The sequence below is a fragment of the Podarcis bocagei genome, assembly GCF_964188305.1.
Source record: "Podarcis bocagei genome assembly, chromosome: 9".
Lineage (NCBI taxonomy): Eukaryota > Metazoa > Chordata > Lepidosauria > Squamata > Lacertidae > Podarcis > Podarcis bocagei.
Window position 1 is genome coordinate 74,460,671 of NC_138134.1, and position 19,935 is coordinate 74,480,605.

At 46.6% G+C, this 19,935-nt stretch overlaps 1 protein-coding gene across 3 annotated transcripts in view; it reads right to left on the minus strand.

The window, feature by feature from the left end:
* Positions 1-3,850: 3,850 nt before the first annotated feature.
* The window catches only part of SMOX (spermine oxidase), a 48,855-nt gene continuing 32,770 nt past the window's right edge, over positions 3,851-19,935 (minus strand). For 2 of the 3 annotated variants that reach the window (XM_081207137.1, XM_081207138.1), the window contains exons 3-7: positions 16,500-16,726; positions 10,114-10,287; positions 9,047-9,749; positions 5,624-5,784; positions 3,851-4,376 (exon numbers count right to left, since the gene is read on the minus strand). In XM_081207137.1, coding sequence (XP_081063263.1) covers positions 4,239-4,376; positions 5,624-5,784; positions 9,047-9,749; positions 10,114-10,287; positions 16,500-16,726 — 1,403 coding nt within the window. In that variant the 3' untranslated portion in view covers positions 3,851-4,238. The remainder of the gene's footprint in view (positions 4,377-5,623; positions 5,785-9,046; positions 9,750-10,113; positions 10,288-16,499; positions 16,727-19,935) is intronic. The other variant, XM_081207139.1, reaches the window with a different exon arrangement.

Here is a 19,935-nt window from a genome sequence, read left to right on the forward strand (position 1 = left end):
AACAGTTAAAAGTCATTCCTCCACTCTTTTGCCTTAACACAGAGTCAGGCCATTCCTCCACCTAGCTCAGTATTGTCTACACGGACTGGCAGCAGCTTTCCAGGGCCTCAGGCAAGGGTCTCTCTCCCAGCCCTGCCTAGAGATGCCCAACCAGTCAATGACATTCAAGCCAGTTATCACTATGTGAAAAGTTTCTCTGCTTGTTTACCTTAGGCTGTTGTTGTTGCTGCTGTTGCTGCTGCTGCTGCTGTGTGTGTGTAATTAAATTTTCTGTTTCACAATTTAGAATACTCATTTAAACATCCTTAAAGTATCAGTTGACTTCCCTTCTTCTCTTTCTATGGTTCATTCTGCATATCATAAATCCCTGCATATTTTACAAAAACTAAACCATTCAGTATTCCATTATTACATTCATCAAACTTATTTACACTGTTGAATTTATCTTAATGCTGCCAACGTTTTCGTGCTATTGTTATTATTAAGTTTTAAGACATTTTTAAAAATCATTTATTTTGATGAAATTTATATTCCGCTGGCTGTAAGAAAAACTTTTCAAGCGATTCCAGTTTTAGTGCAGCTCCCTGCTAATATTTTCAGTGGAAGGCAGGCTGAGGTGGGTCTGGCTTTCTTGCAACAAAGGGCAACCTAATTTAAGAAACCCCACATAGCCCCAAATCCAGCATATTTATTTATTTATACATACATACATACATACATACATACATACATACATACCCCACTCTCCCTGGCCAGAGCTGGGCTCAGGGTGGCTAACACCAGTAAAATTACAGTAAAAACATACGGGGGGGGGGACCAATTTAAAATACAGGTTAAAATGCAATTTAAAATGCAGCCTCATTTTAATAATAGCCCATAGATCAAAACCATAAGGGGAGGGAAACATAAGGGTCAGACTGAGTCCAAACCAAAGCCCAGATGGAACAACTCTGTATTGCAGGCCCTACAGAAAGATGTCAAGTCCCGCAGGGCCCTAGTCTCTTGTGACAGGGTTTTCCACCAAGTTGGGGCTGGTACCGGAAAGGCCCTGGCCCTAGTTGAGACCAATCGAACCACCTTGCGACTTGGGACCTCCAAAGTGTTGTTATTTGTGGACCTTAAGGTCCTCCGCGGGGCATACCAGGAGAGGCGCTCCCTACTGCAATACAAGAAAACTTATGCTTCATTGATTTGACTGCAGACCTGCTGGGCTTTAAAATTTGATTTAAAAAAATAAAGATTCTGCAGGAAAGCTTGCTTCTTGTTTTGGCTGCGACATGCAGCCCAGCCTCAGCAACGCTAAAATCCTGGATTTCTCCATTGTTTTATTTGGGCAGCTCCCACTTCCTTTAGCCCTTCAAACCAGCAGTCTTGCCCAGACTGTTGCTTTCTGCACACTGCTGCAATAAGAGTTACCACACTCCCAACAGCCATAGTGAGCCGCTTTTGGACCCTGGGCCGAAGGCTGCCGCACACCATGTTACAAAAGCCTCGACGAGACGTTACCAGTTCTAGCTGCCCGGCCCACGTTGAGATGATCTTGTACAGCTGCTCGATATTCAGTATGTATTTACTTACGATAGCTCGGATTTCCGTGTTGACTTTTGCCTCGCGCCGTTGAATGGGAACATGTGTCTTGGCAAACATTTGCTTATACAGAAAGAAGGCGGGGGCGGAGAGAGACACGAAAGGAGAACCACAGGTTGGGTTCGAAATGCCGAAGCTTTATAACCAGATTAGGAACTTTATTTTTTTAAAAAAGAGACAGCAGCAATAATGCGACACAGAGGCAGTTCTCGCTGATTCTAATCATCGTTTCATACAATTTTGTACAGACGAGTTTACTGGTTACTGATCACCATTTCTAACATGTTTTGAATTGTCACCATTTATTTGGAGATGTAGTGAGGTCCTTCAGGCATCTTGTGGGGAAGCAGTATAGAAACAGATGATGGGAGATGAGACTACACAAAGGCAAGCAGGCAGCGAAACCCCAAAGGGTGGGCTGCAAGGCTAGATGATATATTGATATATCGTCCCAAACCAGTTTGAAGTCCATATCATGATATCGGTTTCATCTTTTTGACGTGGCAATATATTGTGAATCATGATGTGTATATGTGTGAATGCTGTGCTAATATCACGATACAGGGAAAACCGCGAAGCCAGCCAATGCTTCTACAGAGCTCCATCCTTATTTCAGACATTGTGATATATCAGTACAGTCATACCTCAGGTTATAGACGCTTCAAGTTGCGTTTTTTTGGGTTGCGGACCGCCGAAACCCGGAAGTACCGAAACAGGTTACTTCCAGGTTTCGGTGGTTGCGCATGTGCAGAACGCTGAATTGTGCTTTGCGCATGCGCCGAAGCGCCGAATCGCAACCCATGTGTGCACAGACATGGCGCTGTGGGTTGCAAATGAGCATCCCGCACGGATCACGTTTACAACCCAAGTGTCCACTGTATATCGCGATGTGATATATCACGACGGTGAAAACCAGGTATCGCCCAGCCCTAGTAGAGCTGCTGTTCATAGCCAGTGTTTCAGCTATGGGAACTAAGCTAGCCCAAACAGGACAACATCACAAAAGGTGTTGTCTAGCTTGCTGGTGGCGCTGTGGGTTAAACCACAGAGCCTAGGGCTTGCCGATCAGAAGGTTGGTGGTTCGAATCCCTGTGACGGGGTGAGCTCCCATTGCTCGGTCCCTGCTCCTGTAAACCTAGCAGTTTGAAAGCACATCAAGGTGCAAGTAGATAAATAGGTATCGCTCTGGTGGGAAGGTAAACGGCGTTTCCGTGCGCTGCTCGTTTGCCAGAAGCGGCTTAGTCATGCTGGCCACATGACCTGGAAGCTGTACGCCGTCTCCCTCGGCCAATAAAGCGAGATGAGCGCCGCAACCCCAGAGTCGGCCACGACTAGACCTAATGGTCAGGGATACCTTTACCTTTACCTAGCTTGCTGGAGGAGCCGTTCAAGCCGCTTTTGTGAGTCTAGGCACAACAATTAATGGTTAGATGGAGAGAGAGAGATTATCCGGGCACAGTTTATACCCATATACAGGGCCCAACCTTCCGTTTCCAAGACAAAGGGGCACAGGAACATGCGAAGAGCCTTGCGGGATCATGCCAATGGTTCAACTAGTCCAGTCGCATCCTGGTCTCACAGTGGCCAAACAGATGCCTGCAGGAAGCATGCAAAAAGGACCTAACTGCAGCTCTTCCGACCTGTGGCTTCCAGCAACTGCAAGGCTGAACTTGCAAAACCAAATTCGGCAAAGAAAGCAATGCGCCACAGGATCACCACGGAGGATGCCATTGAATCATAGAATCATAGAGTTGGAAGAGACCACAAGGGCCATCGAGTCCAACCCCCTGCCAAGCAGGAAACACCATCAGAGCACTCCTGACATATGGTTGTCAAGCCTCTGCTTAAAGACCTCCAAAGTAGGAGACTCCACCACACTCCTTGGCAGCAAATTCCACTGTCGAACAGCTCTTACTGTCAGGAAGTTCTTCCTAATGTTTAGGTGGAATCTTCTTTCTTGTAGTTTGGATCCATTGCTCCGTGTCCGCTTCTCTGGAGCAGCAGAAAACAACCTTTCTCCCTCCTCTATATGACATCCTTTTATATATTTGAACATGGCTATCATATCACCCCTTAACCTCGTCTTCTCCAGGCTAAACATGCCCAGCTCCCTTAGCCGTTCCTCATAAGGCATCGTTTCCAGGCCTTTGACCATTTTGGTTGCCCTCCTCCTTTGGTTGCTATGCTTTGACCTAGAAAAACGCTGATGAGTGTGATCTAGTCTTGGACAAGCCCCACTGAAATGGAGCCACACGAGAGCACAGTGGTTATGACAACATTTATTGAAATATAGAAGGCACTTACAATACCAGGGACCTGGGGAAGAGGGGCAGGGGGGAGAGAAGCACCAGATGTGCAATCAGAAATCAAAATTACACCAAAAGAAAAGAAAAGAAAAAGAGAGATAGCTTTCACTCAGACAGGAAGAGCAACCTTTTCCTGTTGACAGATACAGTACATGGAAATAAACTACCATCAGTCAACTACGGGTCAAAATAATTAAGACTTTTATAGAGATATAGAGATATAAAAAGATAAAAATGTGTTGTTTTTTTAATTCGTTTGTTTTTTTAGAAAAGGAAAAAAGAAAGACAGACTTCTTTAAACACACAACCGTAAAAGGAATCACGAGTTAGTGGTTCAGGCCCCTCTCAGTTTCTGCATTGCAAGAGGTCTTGGTACATTTCAAGGAGGTGATTTGCCTCCCTCTGGCCAGAAAGCAAAGCACCATGGGTAGTGGAATAATACTTCCTGTGGGTGGCCTCGCCCGAAAACATCACCTGCATAGGCTGGAGATCGAGGGAGGGGAGAGGTTGGGGACAGAGGGAGAGAACAAACGTCAGGAAAAGGTATTTGGAGAGATAAAAATGTCAGGGGGAGGCAAGGACTGGACACAGGCAAAAACACACACGGAATTGCATGGATGCTGGCGCTTCTCCATTCGTGCAATAAAGGGCTTTCATGAGATGTGCAGAGCGAAAGGCATCTTGAAAGACAACAGCCCTTTGCAGATACACACACAAACACAAACCCACCATGTTCCGTGAACGCATGGTGGGGGGGGGGGTTGGGGGGGAGAGACCTGAACGCCTTGGGCAAAGGATACTACTGCCTGAGTGGGGTGTGTTGAACTTTTCAAATTCCAAAAACGAGGGGTGCAAAAAAACCGCTGTAACATGACATGGGAAGTCAAAATTTGCGTAAAACATGTAAAAAAACTGCATAGGAAACCAGGGTGGATAAAACCAAAGATTTTTTTTTCATTTAAATTGGATTTTTAAAATAAAATGCTTTTGGAGGAAAAATCTTTCTAAAGATATTTTCTATTTAAGTTACATTATAGTCCAAAGGCCATTCATCAGGAAATAAGGATTTGTTTTAAGTTCTGCATCTGTGCTAAAACTCAGTCAGAGCTTTGTTTTGTTTTTAAATTGTTTAACCACATCAGTTAACAAACACGGATACATAGTTAAATGAATTGTTTAAATTGTTATTAAGGAAATGATTATTTTTCTCCTCCCAATAAAATACAGCAGAAAAGTTGTCCAAATATAAAGCGTTAACTTATTAAACCTTAATTACTACTACTACTACTACTACAACAACAACACACTGCCCTGATAGTTTATAAAATGGCAGCATAAAAATACTATCTTAAATAAATGCTATGAAGACAGCTTAGCCCAGTTGTTCCATCGACCAACGCGTAGCTTGGATCCTGCAATCGCCCTTGCATGTTCTTTGGGGCTAAGATTTAGGGACTGGAGGATCCGGCCCACAATTCTCAAGCTGTTCTAAATGCTAACTAGAAAGGCTTTTAAGTCGATTAATTTGTTTAATATTGGCAATAGGACAGAAAGTGACCGTTTGCCCTTAGTCCTTTCTACTGCACCCCAGACCAAAAAAAAAAAAATGCACTCTTCCCAGTTTTAATAATTCGTTGCAGATTTTTTCCTACCCAATGGCCCGTTTTTTCAAATGAGCGTTCTTTCTGGCAGAGCCTTTTCAAGGGGTTCGTTTCCGGGATAATACTTACAACCGTCTTGGAGCTCTCGGTATAAGGCAGTGGCTTTGCGAGTTTCTCCACGTCCGCTCCGCTAGACCCAACTTGAGTGTAGGAATAGGAGCCGCGGAAGTAAGGATTGCTGCCCCACGAGGATCGCAAGATCCGCCGAGGTTTCGGAATGTCCGGATTCCCTAGACCGAAAGAGAAGGTGCAAAGTCGTCAGGGGAAGAGGCCTGGAAAAATAATCCAAGTTCAGCTAACCAGATATATATGGCATGGCCCTGTGAAAATATGCACACACTTCACTGACAGTCACTCCTGGTGGTTCAGATAAACATTGGATGGATTAATTGAAAGAGTCATGTTCTGGAGGAAATCAGTGTACTGCAATCCATGTTTCTAGTACAGTGGTACCTCTGGATGCGAATGGGATCCGTTCCGGAGTCCCGTCCGCATCCAGAAGCGAACGCAACCCGCGTCTGTGTGTCTGCGTGGGTCGCGATTTGCCGCTTCCACGCATGCACGTGATGTCATTTTGACCGTCTGTGCATGCGCGAGCGGCGAAACCCGGAAGTAACACACTCCGTTACTTCCGGGTCGCCGCAGCACGCAACCTGAAAATACTTATCCCAAAGCTACTTCAACTTGAGGTATGACTGTATGAGTTTTTATCTTGGGTTGGAGTATTGAGGGACTGGACTGTAGCAGGTGCATTCTCTGCCATCTCCCGAGATGGGGTACTGTTTCAGGGTTTTTCTTGGGGTCAAGACTTAGTTTCAAAGGTGCCACCTTGACTATGTTCTTGTATTTTTATCATCCGTCTATCTCAGGAGACAACGGATAGGTGCACCTTTGGGGGTGAAGTCAAACTTTTGGGTTCTTTTTTGGCTGGTGCAGAAATTCAGTTCTCTTGTCAAGTGATACACTGAGCTCCATACACCCATTGAAGCAGGCAGACAGTGGCAGTTATCAGCACTTATTGGACCGGGGACTGCACATCTTAAGACTGGCAGTAGCTGACCAGTGAGACACGATGATCATTCCCACCGACAAAGACAACCTGAGGCGCTCGTCCCTTACGCCAATCAAGTTGAGTTTTCAACTCTCGGGTTGTTTTCGCTGTGTTTGCAGCAGCAAAGTGTTATGCTTAGACTTTATTGTGAGTTATCAGTGCACTGTTTAATTTTATTGTCCGTTGATTAACATGAGATTAATCTATTGTTTATATGACTATTTAAGTTTTATTCCAGCTCCAGAAAGGAATACAGTGGTACCTCGGGTTACAGAAGCTTCAGGTTACAGACGCTTCAGGTTACAGACTCCACTAACCCAGAAATAGTACCTTGGGTTAAGAACTTTGCTTCAGGATGAGAATAGAAATTGTACTCCAGCGGCTCGGCAGCAGCGGGAGGCCCCATTAGCTAAAGTGGTGCTTCAGGTTAAGAACAGTTTCAGGTTAAGAACGGACCTCCAGAACAAATTAAGTACTTAACCCAAGGTACCACTGTATAGGAAACTGCATTCTATCAGGTCAGACCAGCGGCTGTCCAGGTTTCCAGGTAGGAGACATTCACAGTCCTGCTAGGAGGTGCTGGCGGCTGAACCTAGATGTTGCAAAGCAGATGTTCTATCTCTGAACTACAGCCTTTTCCTCAGATGAGCCCCACTCTGCAATGGAACAGGAGATCACCACACTCCAAGATGGGTGGCCTGCTGGCAACTACATTTGTGGCAACTGATTAATGACCTCAGACCAAAGGTGTGGCTCAATTCCAATGCTGAAGCTGTCTGAGTACTATCACAGAAGACCAGCAACGTGGAAAGATCAAAAGGAGAGCTGGGATCAAAAGGAGACATGAGCCAACAGTGTGACGCGGCAGCTAAAAAAGCCAATGCAATTCTGGGCCTCATCAATAGGAGTATAGCATCTAGATCAAGGGAAGTAATAGTGCCACTGTATTCTGCTCTGGTCAGACCTCACCTGGAGTACTGTGTCCAGTTCTGGGCACCACAATTCAAGAAGGACACTGACAAACTGGAACGTGTCCAGAGGAGGGCAACCAAAATGGTCAAAGGCCTGGAAACGATGCCTTATGAGGAATGGCTAAGGGAGCTGGGCATGCTTAGCCTGGAGAAGAGGAGGTTAAGGGGTGATATGATAGCCATGTTCAAACATATAAAAGGATGTCATATAGAGGAGGGAGAAAGGTTGTTTTCTGCTGCTCCAGAGAAGCGGACACGGAGCAATGGATCCAAACTACAAGAAAGAAGATTCCACCTAAACATTAGGAAGAACTTCCTGACAGTAAGAGCTGTTTGACAGTGGAATTTGCTGCCAAGGTGTGTGGTGGAGTCTCCTTCTTTGGAGGTCTTTAAGCAGAGGCTTGACAACCATATGTCAGGAGTGCTCTGATGGTGTTTCCTGCTTGGCAGGGGGTTGGACTCGATGGCCCTTGTGGTCTATTCCAACTCTATGATTCTATGATTCTATGATTTTAGCATGGCTAAAATCATCCTCAGGAACCCAGTTGCACCCGTGAGCACCTGAATGATTGGGCAGCAGCCAGAAGATACAGCAATCCTGTGAACTTGAAAGCTTCTGGCTCCCCTGAAATCCAGGCACCTAGCATCCGGGGGCTTAGCCAACAAAGGCCGTGTACAAGAAACTGAGTTGTTTTGAACGAGGCACTTTAATCAGGTTTACAAAGAGCCGCAGTTGTCAATGGCTCGTAGCCTGCCTGAAGTCTGGGGTGTTTGGACAGCAAATCCAAATAATCCATTATGCTAACGTGTGGGGGAAATCAAAGTCCCCCTAGATAAATAGTTTCTGGGATGAAAGGGGCACCAAGCACAAGTGATCACGAATGGAAAAGATGACAGAGTCTAGCTCTGACGCTGTGCGCAGGCGAAGTTCATGGGATAATTTTCCCAGGAGGAGCCATGGCAGCATTTTCCAAGCTGCGCACCAGGGTCCTCTGAAATTTACCAAGAGTCCTAAGTAATGAGAAGATCAATAACGATGAACAAAGCCAGAACTCAATTGCAGAGCTTTGCACACCTGCAATTAATACCACCCCTTTAATGAAGCATGGTGAACTGAGGCTGAGACATATGTTTGCCTAAGGCAACCCATTAAGTGTGTAGAAAAGCTAAAATCTGAGCATGACACATTAACCCATATCCTTATTGTACCATGGTCGCATCCGCACCAGACCTTTAAAGCAGTCCCGTGCCACTTCAATAATCATGGCTCCCCGCAAAGAACCCGGGGAACTGTGGTTCGTGAAGGATGCTGAGAGTTGCTGGGATCTTCAGCATCCTTAGTAAACTACACTTCCCATGATTCTCTGGGAAAGTCACGACGGCTTTAAATGCGTTACCTCCCACCCCACCTGGCCCAGACCTTTCCGCTCTCTGGACCCAAACGCAAAGGCAGTGGGGGCAGCCGCAGACCTGTAAATTTACGCAGCATCTCAGTGCAAGTCTCTGCTACGGTTTCATCGTCACATTTCTCCATAATCAGGGCCTCCTCCCCGCAGATCCAGCCGCTCAGCACGTGGCCGTAGCGCTCGGGCGGGTAGAGGACGTCGAAGCTGCAGATCTTCTTGTACCACATCCCCTCGGGGTAGGTGAGGCTCTCTGCCTCGGCCTCGTCCTCCCACACGAACTGGATGCTGTTGCACTCGGGGCTCCAGAAGGGCTCCTCAAACTCCAGGAAGATCTTGTCCGTGGTGCTGATGCCCAGTTTCTGGATGGCCATCACCTTCTCCTCGGGCAGCCGGGGGTGGAACATGTTCTCGTGGTGCTTCTTCAGCACCCCCAGGGACACCGTCACGATGACGTGGTCAGCCAGGATGAACTCGCAGTCCTCGCACTCCACGCAGACGTGGTAGCCCACGTCCCGCTCCCCCGTGCGGTCGCTGTTGTGGTCGGCCACCCCCTCGATCTCCTTGCTGACCGACTGGTTCCAGTAGATGCACTTGACCGGCTTGTTCAGCTGGATGACCGACTCCGGGATGGCGCGGGAGAGGATCTCCACAATCTTCATGAAGCCGCACGGGATGATGTGGTGGGCCCCGGGGATTTCGGTCCACTCCCCGAATTCGCTGAGCGACACCTCGTCCATGCTGTGAGAGCTGCTCTCGCAACTCTCCACCTAGGGAAAAGCGGGCAAAGAAGAAGGGCTTTCAGATGAGGGCTGTTCTTCTCCTAGTGCGGCTTACAACAGAAAATCACAACAGAAAAAACACAAAATTCGTAACAGGAATAAAGACAAGGGCAACCTAGTAACTCCTCTGCCCAACAACAGATTTTAAAAGGGCAATGAAGGCCTGGTTAAAGAGGAACATTTTCACCTGGCACCTAAAGGTGTATAATGAAGGCACCAGTCAAATCACCCCGGGCAGAGAATTCCACAAATGGGATTTTGAAAATCTCAGCCACGTGCCAACTTGCTATTGCCGGCCTATGCTATATGGTGCTGCAACATCTCAAGCAAACCCCGCCATCGCTGTCCATACCTTAAGGTATTGCTGGATCATGGCAAGCTTCAGCCTCCTGATCGTCTCCGAGTCGTCCGGATCGGCTTTGATGCGCTTGCGCACGACATCTCGCGTGAAGACGCCCACACTGTTCTTGCTCTCGGCATTGACTGGTTTACCACTCTGGAAGAACTCCTGAGTCAGGTTATAGACCTGTCTCGAGACAGGGAGAGGGGACACACAAAGGGGGTTAACAACACCATACGTCCAGACATGGTGGGAATGCAAACCAGCACAGCTGTTTCAGGAAATGGTTGCTGGAAAAGTTTCTTTTATTATGAAACAAGCGTATTAAATATGTTTATAGGTTACCGGAAGAACCTACTAGTTATGGACATACAAATATTTTCCATGTTTGCAGCCATAAATATATTAACACAACATTGTAAAACAGCTACATTAGCAAGGAAAGCAATACGTCAAATGTGTTGTGCGTTCCACGGGTACCTTAGAGTAAACCAGACACTAAAAACAGTATTAAATGTAAGTCCAACTGATGAATGCCTGCTTTTGCTCATGTAGATACAGTCGTACCCTGGAAGCCGAATGCCTTGCAAGTCAAAGCCCTGGTTTCCAAATGCTTTGGAAGTCGAACGGACTTCCGGAATGGATTCCGTTCAACTTCCGAGGTACGATTGTATAAACTATTTGTCTGGGATTTAGAGGAAACCCAGGGGAAACTGCACATTTACCTTATAACATAAATACTAATTATACAAAATACTTTGCATCTATATAGTGCTTCCTTGAGTGTTGTTGTTGTTGTTTTCTTTATACCCTGCCCATCTGGCTGGGTTTCCCCAGCCACTCTGGGTGGCTTTCAGCATATATAAAACATAGTAAAATATCAAACATTAAAAACTTCCCTAAACAGGGCTGCCTTCAAATGTCTTCTAAAAGTCAGATAGTTGTTTATTTCCTTGACATCTGACGGGAGGGCATTCCACAGGGCGGGCACCAACTACCGAGAAGGCCCTCTGCCTGCAACTTCGCTTCTCGCAGGGAGGGAACCGCCAGAAGAAACTCAAAAGTGTTTCACATATTTAATCACCAAACTGACACCGTAGAAGCTCCACCCCACCCTATAACGAGCTATCCGCCAGGCTATCTGGGCTGCAGAAGCAAATGCAATCTTTTAAAAGCAGCAACGCAGCCCAGACTGGGCCATTTTAGCCTCAAACAGTGTTGCAATTCTAAACATTCTGAGCATTTTCCATGGACAGAGTTCTTGCCATCTCGATTCGCTCTCCACATGAAACTAGCCACCGGAACATGGATAATAAGCTCTGTGTCAACATGCATGGTAAGCAGAGAGAGAAAAACAACCTTTGATGGCCAGTAATTCGGGGGAACTAATCAGCCAAGGCGGGCGATGTGACCTTGATCACGTAGCTACAGAAACATGATCAAGGGCCTGGTGTTTCCAACTAGAGGCTGGACACCCAGCTTCCTCCTCCCACTGCATTAAATGGAACTGGGGGATTTCACTGGGGACCACTTTGGGGAGGTCAGAACCCCTGGCTTACACAAAGATATCAAAGTCGCTGCAACCCTTGGCTTCAGCAGAACGCCAGGCAGCTTGCATAAGCCGCTCGCTGGCCGTAAGCAGATTGCACGTTCACAAGGAGAGCAAAACCACATTAAAATACATTAAGTAACTGGGCAGAGGCACAATTAGCCACAGCCTGTTTTCGACTGCCCTTCCCTTTTCCTTTTGTACAAAAAGGGCCTACTTTTTAAAACTTCAAACACTTATCTGAACCAATTGCTGAAGAACCCCAAGAGGAGGGGGAGAGCTTAAGTCAGCTGCATGACCCTAATTCCCTGCATTTTGAGTGGCGCTAGGAATGTTCTAAGAGGATCTAACTAATACATCTCCAAAGAAGCCCCCATAGCTTTTCGCAGGCAGGCTCAGTGCTGGAAACCTCTAACGCTGGAGCCCTTGGCAGACTAACATGGGAGGGAACAGTACAGAACAGTACAGTACAGAGGGGCTTCCTTCCAAGTAAACACACATAGGACTGTGGAACACAGAACTGTAGAGCTGGAAGGGACCACGAGGGTCAATGCAGGAATCTTTTGCCCAACGCGGGACCCAACACACACATATATGAGAAACCGACGAGTGAAAAGGACAGATATCAAGTCTGGCTCACGGTACAGGGCTTGACCTCTTCATGTTATTTTAAATACATTTCTGAGCACAATTCAAGGTGTTGCTGCTGACCTTTAAAGCCCTAAACAGCCTTGGTCCTGTATACCTGAAGGAGCGTCTCCACCCCCATCGTTCAGCCCAGACACTGAGCTCCAGCACTGAGGGCCTTCTGGCGGTTCCCTCACTGCGAGAAGTGAGGTTACCGGGAACCAGGTAGAGGGCCTTCTTGGTAGTAGCACCTGCCCTGTGGAACGCCCTCCTGCCAGATGTCAAAGAGAAAAACAACTGCCAGACTTTTAGAAGACATCTGAAGGCAGCCCTGTTTAGGGAAGTTTTAAATGTCTCACGCTGTATTGTTTTTAATATTCAGTTGGAAGCCGCCCAGAGTAGCTGGGGAAACCCAGCCTGATGGGTGGGGTATAAATATATTATTATTATTATTATTATTATTATTATTATTATTATTATTATTATTATTATTGCAAAGCAGGAAACCCAGGTATGACTCTCCACTCAGTCTTGTGGCCAAGGCTCAGTTCAGTGCAGCCACATGTTGGTGCTTATCTATTTGAAATGCTGCACCTCCCACACCAGGGAACGCAGGAAGCAGGCTTAATATTGAGTAAGCCCATTGGTTTATCTAGCTGAGCATGGTCAACGCTGATTGGCAGCAGCTCTTAGCATTTCAGGCAGGGGTCTCCACCAGGAGACGGAACCTGGTGCCTTCGGCATTCACAGCAAATGCCCGCCCACTGAGCCGCCTCCCTTTGCCAAATGTGTGATGGATGCACAGGGACAAGCTACCACTCTTGGTTTCTGGTAAGAACGTAAGGAGAGCCTGCAGGATCAGGCCAGTGGCCCATCTAGTCCAGCATCCTGTTCTCAGAGTGGCCAACAATGTGCCTTTGGGAAACCAGCTGCTCTTGAACACAAGAGCAGCACTCTCTCCTCCTGTGGTTTCCAGTGACTTGGATTCAGAAGCACTGAACTGTGGAGATGGAGAGAGAAGCAGTACCATTATGACTAGTAGCCATGGCTAGCCCTCTCCTCCATGAATACAGTGGTACCTCGGGTTACATACGCTTCAGGTTACATACGCTTCAGGTTACAGACTCCGCTAAGCCAGAAATAGTACCTCGGGTTAAGAACTTTGCTTCAGGATGAGAACAGAAATCGTGGTCCGGCGGCAGCAGGAGGCCCCATACGCTAAAGTGGTGCTTCAGGTTAAGAACAGTTTCAGGTTAAGAACGGACCTCTGGAACGAATTAAGTACTTAACCCAAGGTACCACTGTATGTGTTATCTTCTTTTAAAAAGCTTCTAGATTGATGTGAAATCGGCTATGATACACCGGGCCAAAGATTTGGGATATAATATACAGCTAAAAGAATGGGAGAGGTTGTGGAAAGACAGAATAAAATTTACAGCATGTAATGCTTTGAAAAGAGAATATGATGAAAATGATGTATAGATGGTATATTACACCTGTGAAATTAGCTAAAATGTATAAGACAAGTAATAAATGTTGGAAACGTGAAGAAAAAGAAGGATCATTTTATCATATGTGGTGGGAATATAAGAAAGTAAAAAACTTATGGGAAATGATATATAATGAGATGAAAAAGATGTTGAAATAATACTTTTTTAAAAAACAACAACCCAGAAGCATTTTTACTTGGTATTATAAGTGAGGGCATTAATAGACAGGACATTAAACTGTTTTTATACGCAGCAACAGCATCAAGAGTATTGTTGGCCCAGAAATGGAAGCAAGAAGAATTACTGACGAAAGAAGAATTGCCGACGAAACTAATGGACTACGCAGAATTAGATAAGATGACAGGCAGGATTTGAAACCTGCGGGACCAGAGATCCACAGAAGATTGGAAGAAATATACAAACTATTTGAAGAGCAATTGTAACCAAGTTTTGCAAGGAGGAATATATGACATATTGCAAATAAGAGAGACATTAGTTATGATACTTAAATGTAATAGTGAAAGTAAGAAATGTAAATTAAGTGGAGAAGATTGGAAAATTTTCAGACGTGATTAATGGAAGTAAAAAAAAAATTGTATAAGATATAAAAGCATGTTTAAAATTATTGAAAATGATATGCTAAAAAATTTATATATGTGTTTGTGTGTGTATAAAAAGAGTGGCCCTCGCTGTCTCCTGTAACTTTCAGCCACTAGTGTTCAGAAGCAACGCTGCCTTCAGCTGTGGAGAGAGAGCTACCACACTATTTGGTGTGATTCCAAATGATCCTTTCCCCCTTTCACATGCACAGGCAGCAAAATGCCAATTTATGAGTGACGGATCTCATGAACTGCCTCTCCCTAGGTGGCCTCATGCACGTCTCAACCTCTCTACCTAATCCACTTTCTCGAGGACCCGGAGAGGATAAAATGAGACAAAGTACAGTAAAGCAGATTTGCACGAGTCAAGAAACAGGACCTTAGAAAACCCTGAAACTTGGACAGGAGGGGTGTCAGGTGGGGGCTGGAACTGTGGCTGGCCAAAGGAGGATCCGAAAGAGAAACCCACCAGGCCAGCGGAGACAAACTTAAGAGCAACAGTCCCAAGTGGGTCATGACGGATTGCTAGGGTCACCAGACATTCTTGCGCCTGTACGAACAACTGCAGGCTGGAGACCGCAGATGCACCTTTCCCTGTTTATATGTTTGTTTTGCAACAGGGAAAAGCTTAAATAAAAACTTATTAAAAACAACAACAACAATTGCAAGCTGGGGAATCTGTTGTGCACACCACACAAACTGCAGCAGTGCACACATGCACAACCACACAACCACATTTTCCCTCCCCGCACACAAAATGACAATTAAGTGGGGAGGAAGAAGTGAACTAGGCCTGGAAAAAGGTGTTTTTGCTCTCGTCCACTCTTAACTGGAGTGGGACGCGGGTGGCGCTGTGGGTTAAACCACAGAGCCTAGGACTTGCCGATCAGAAGGTCGGTGGTTCAAATCCCCGCAACGGGGTGAGCTCCCATTGTTCGGTCCCTGTTCCTGCCAACCTAGCAGTTCGAAAGCACGTCAAAGTGCAAGTAGATAAATAGGTACCGCTCCAGCAGGAAGGTAAACGGTGTTTCCGTGTGTTGCTCTGGTTTGCCAGAAGCGGCTTAGTCATGCTGGCCACATGACCTGGAAGCTGTACGCCGGCTCCCTCGTGTCAATAAAGCAAGATGAGCACTGCAACCCCAGAGTTGCCCACGACTGGACCTAACGGTCAGGGGTCCCTTTACTCTTAACTGGGGATGGGGGTAGGACACGACTGTCCTGTAGAGAGCATAGCTGGGGAGGCAAGAGTTAACCTTCTAATGCCAGTTGCAATTTCCAGGAAGATCCCTCTGTCTTACACACACTTACACACACACTGCAATGATTAGGCTAAAAAAAAGACCTTCTGTTGGCTTCAGTATAAGGCCAGCCACCCAGTTAATTGAGGGGAGACACAAACTGCAAAGGGCGGGGTGTTAGAAGTGGGAAGGAAAGAGTTAACTCTCCCCAGCTGAGACACACACCAGCACCAGTAGGGGAGAAAATGCCTCCCCTTGATTCTTATTAGACCTGAAAGAAACCTTCTCTTGCAGTCATTTGAAAGCTTCTTAGGCTTCAAATTGTGGCTGGGAGTGGGGTCGCCATTTCTGGCCCACTGGGTTGTGTTTTTTTGTCAGGGAGATAATAATAATAACAATAATAATAATTTATTATTTATACCCCGCCCATCTGGCTGGGTTTCCCCAGCCACTCTGGGCGGCTTCCAACAAAACACTAAAATACAATAAGCTATTAAACATTAAAAGCTTCCCTAAACTGGGCTGCCTTCAGATGTCTTCTAAAAGTCTGGTAGTTATTTTTCTCTTTGACATCTGATGGGAGGGCGTTCCACAGGGTGGGTGCCACTACCGAGAAGGCCCTCTGCCTGGATCCCTAAACAACCCCATTCCCTCATCCCTCTGTCATCATTACGCTTCAGAAAAGCCTTGTGTTGATAGAAGGAAGCTTTGCTCAAGCGTAATTTCAGCAGGGTGAGGGGGGGGGGATATTACATGCAGATGTGTCCCTGTGGGGGGAACACACCTCAGAGACCCCTTCTTTGAAAGCTCCCTGGTCAACCCTGAAACCGTGCAAACTGCTCTGCCGGGTCCGTACTGCCTACAAATGTGCTTTAGGAACTCATCGGCGACAAACCTCGTTGTATAAATCACTGAATTCTTCAACCACATCTTTCGGGATCCTTTGACCATTGTTGGTGAGGTGATAAGCCACCCCATTCTTGGAGTACAGGCTGATGCGGCCCACACTCCTCTCGCCGTCTGTCGTCTCTTCAAGTAAGCCATTATCTTCTGCTAGATGATAGATGGGGTTTCCATTGGAACCGTGGATCCACGTAGCTCCCAGTTCAAAAGTAGCGTTTTCTATGGTGGGGGGGAGAGAAGGAAGTCCTACGTTAGGATGCTTGAAGAAGAAGAAGAAGAAGAAGAAGAAGAAGAAGAAGAAGAAGAAGAAGAAGAAGAAGAAGAAGAAGAAGAAGAATTTATACCCCACTCATCTGGCCGGGTTTCCCCAGCCACAATGGGCGGCTTCCAACAAAATATTGAAATACAATAGTCTATTAAACATTAAAAGCTTCCCTAAACAGGGCTGCCTTCAGACATCTTCTGAAAGTCTGGTAGTTGTTGTTCTCTTTGACATCTGGTGGGAGGGCATTCCACAGGGCGGGTGCCACTACCGAGAAGGCCCTCTGCCTGGTTCCCGGTAACCTCACTTCTCGCAATGAGGGAACCGCCAGAAGGCCCTCGGAGCTGGACCTTAGTGTCTGGGCAGAACGATGGGGGTGGAGACGTTCCTTCAGGTAAAGGCAAAGCCAAGGGCTGTCACGGAAAACCAGCTGAAAACAGAGATGGTCCCCATGTCCTCCCACTGACCAATACTAGCCTTTGCCATAGGAACCTAAGAAGAGCCTGGCTGGATCAGGCCAATGGCCCATCTAGTCCAGCATCCTGTTCTCACAGTGTGGGAACGGTTTCCTATGGGAAACCAGCAATCAGGATTCGAACACAGAGCCCTCTCCCTTCCACAGAGCACTGCTGCCTCTCATCCTGGCTAGTAGCCATCGATAGCCCTCTCTTCCTCCGTGAGTTGGTAACCACGCCTGTCTCTTCGGGAAGCAAGTTCCACAGTTTAATTACGTGAACAAATATATTTTATCCATCCTGAACCTGCCAACACTCACGTTTCCTTGGATGTCCATAAGTTCTAGTGTCTTGAGAGAGGAAGAAAAGGTTTTCTCTATCCAGTAGCTGCTGGATAGCTCAGTTGGTAGACCAAGAGGCTCACTCTCTCTCTCTTTCTTTCTTTCTTTCTTTCTTTCTTTCTTTCGTATTATTAATTTAATTTATATACCACCCTATACCCGGGAGTCTCAGGTCGGTTCACAGAATAAATTCAAGATATAAAACCACAAAATACATAATAAAAATAAAAACAACCCAATAGAGTCCCCCCACCCAAAAAGAAAACACGTTTTAAAAGGGGATAGGATGTAAATCAGATCAGACAAAGACCTGATTAAAAAGGAACGCTTTTGCCTGGCACCTAAAGGTGTATAATGAAGGAGTCAGGTGAACCTCCCTGGGAAGAGCATTCCACAGACGGGGAGCCACTGCAGAGAAGGCCCTGTTCTTGTGTTGCCACCCTCCGGCCTTCTCGAGGAGGAAGCGCACAAAGAAGGGCCTCAGAAGATGATCTCAGGGTTCAGATAGGTTCATATGGAAAGAAGCAGTCATTGAGGTATTGAGATCCTGAGTCGCTTAAGGCTTTATAGGTCAAAACCAGCACTTTGAATTGGGCCCGGAAACTAATTGGTAGCCAGTGCAGTCGGACCAGGATCGGTGTAAGATGCTCAAACCATCTTGCTCCGGTGAGCAACCTGGCCGCTGAATTCTGCACCAGCTGAAGTTTCTTAATCCCAGGGTTGTGAGTTTGAGCCCCACGTTGGACAAAATATTCCTGCATTGCAGGGGGTTGGACTAGATGACCCACGTGGTCCCTTCCAACTCTATTGATTCCATGACAATTTCTCCATGCCACACATTATTTTGCAAACTTCTGTCCTGTCTCCTGCTACTCGCCACTTCTCTGAACGGAAAAGTCCCAAATGCGGTGACTTATTGCCTTATTGTGGAAGGAAGAGTGTTAAGGTATATAGAAGTGTATATATGGTTAATTTGAATATATTATTATTGAATATTATTGAATATGTATATTATTGAATATTGTATACCCAATGTATCAGCCGCCTGGGGGGGTTTCACCGTTTGTGTTTTGCTGGTTGGTAAAAAATAAAATTAAAAAATAAATAAATAAGGGAATTGCCATGCGCACTGTGGCGGGAGCATCCATGAAAGCGAGACCATCGCTCTGACGGCGGGACCATCGGCTCTGCCACCATCCGCCTTGCTTGCAAAGATGCCAGGAGCGCCGCGCGCCCAGGGATGCTCACGATGGCTTCAGAAGTGCCGAGGACACCGGCTGAAACGTCCTCGTTTCCATACAGCATCAGATGTGCAAAGCAGAGAAGAGGGACGAGTCAGGCTAAAAATAACCGAGGCCACCTGTAATGTTTACTAACTCATTAAGCCAGAGTTCTCAAAGCAGATGAGCTTGGTGCAAACGTACAACATCAAAGTGTGACGTTAATCACAGCCTTTTAGACAACAGATGCTCCTGCTGACTAAAAGACCCCTTGGAGGCATGGAAGGGGGAAAGTACGCAGTCTGCTGCAATTAATGCAACAACTACCGCAGCCGTGGGTATGTTTTAAACAAAGGCTGCAATCACCTACAGCCAGCGTGCTTTTGCTGCTGTTTTTCTTTTCCCTGAGCTGGGAACGAATGCATATTTCCATAGAAATATAACAAAACATGGGAGGCGGGTGGCGCTGTGGGTTAAACCACAGAGCCTAGGGCTTGCCGATCAGAAGGTCGGCAGTTCAAATCCCCCGACGGGGTGAGCTCCCGTTGCTCGGTCTCTGCTCCTGCCAACCTAGCAGTTCAAAAGCACGTCAAAGTGCAAGTAGATAAATAGTTACCGGTGTGGCAGGAAGGTAAACGGCGTATCTGTGTGCTTCTCTGGTTCACCAGAAGTGACTTAGTCATGCTGGCCACATGACCCGGAAGCTGGACGCCGGCTCCCTCGGCCAATACAGCGAGATGAGGGCTACAACCCCAGAGTCGTCCGCGACTGGACCTAATGGTCAGGGATCCCTTTACTTTTATAACAAAACAACCCTGTGATCCCCCCAAGGGCGGGAGTTTTCTGCCAGAACTGCCCTTGTGTATGGCTAAAACAAGGCCTCTGCAATCACAGGAAGAAATGGGGGTGGGGGCCAGACAGGTCTCATGGGAGAGGTTTGAGATCACCAACAGATAGTGAGTCCCAAAGTATAAGGTGCAACCTCACTGAAAGGTTTCTTGTAGACGGGGAACTGTAACAGTGGCCGTTCCCACGCCCTTCGGCCCTACAAGAATGCTGAATTTTGTGCGTGAAGTTGTGGGTTGCACAGAGCCAGGGCAGTACAGTGGTACCTCGGATTACACACGCTTCAGGTTACATTCGCTTCAGG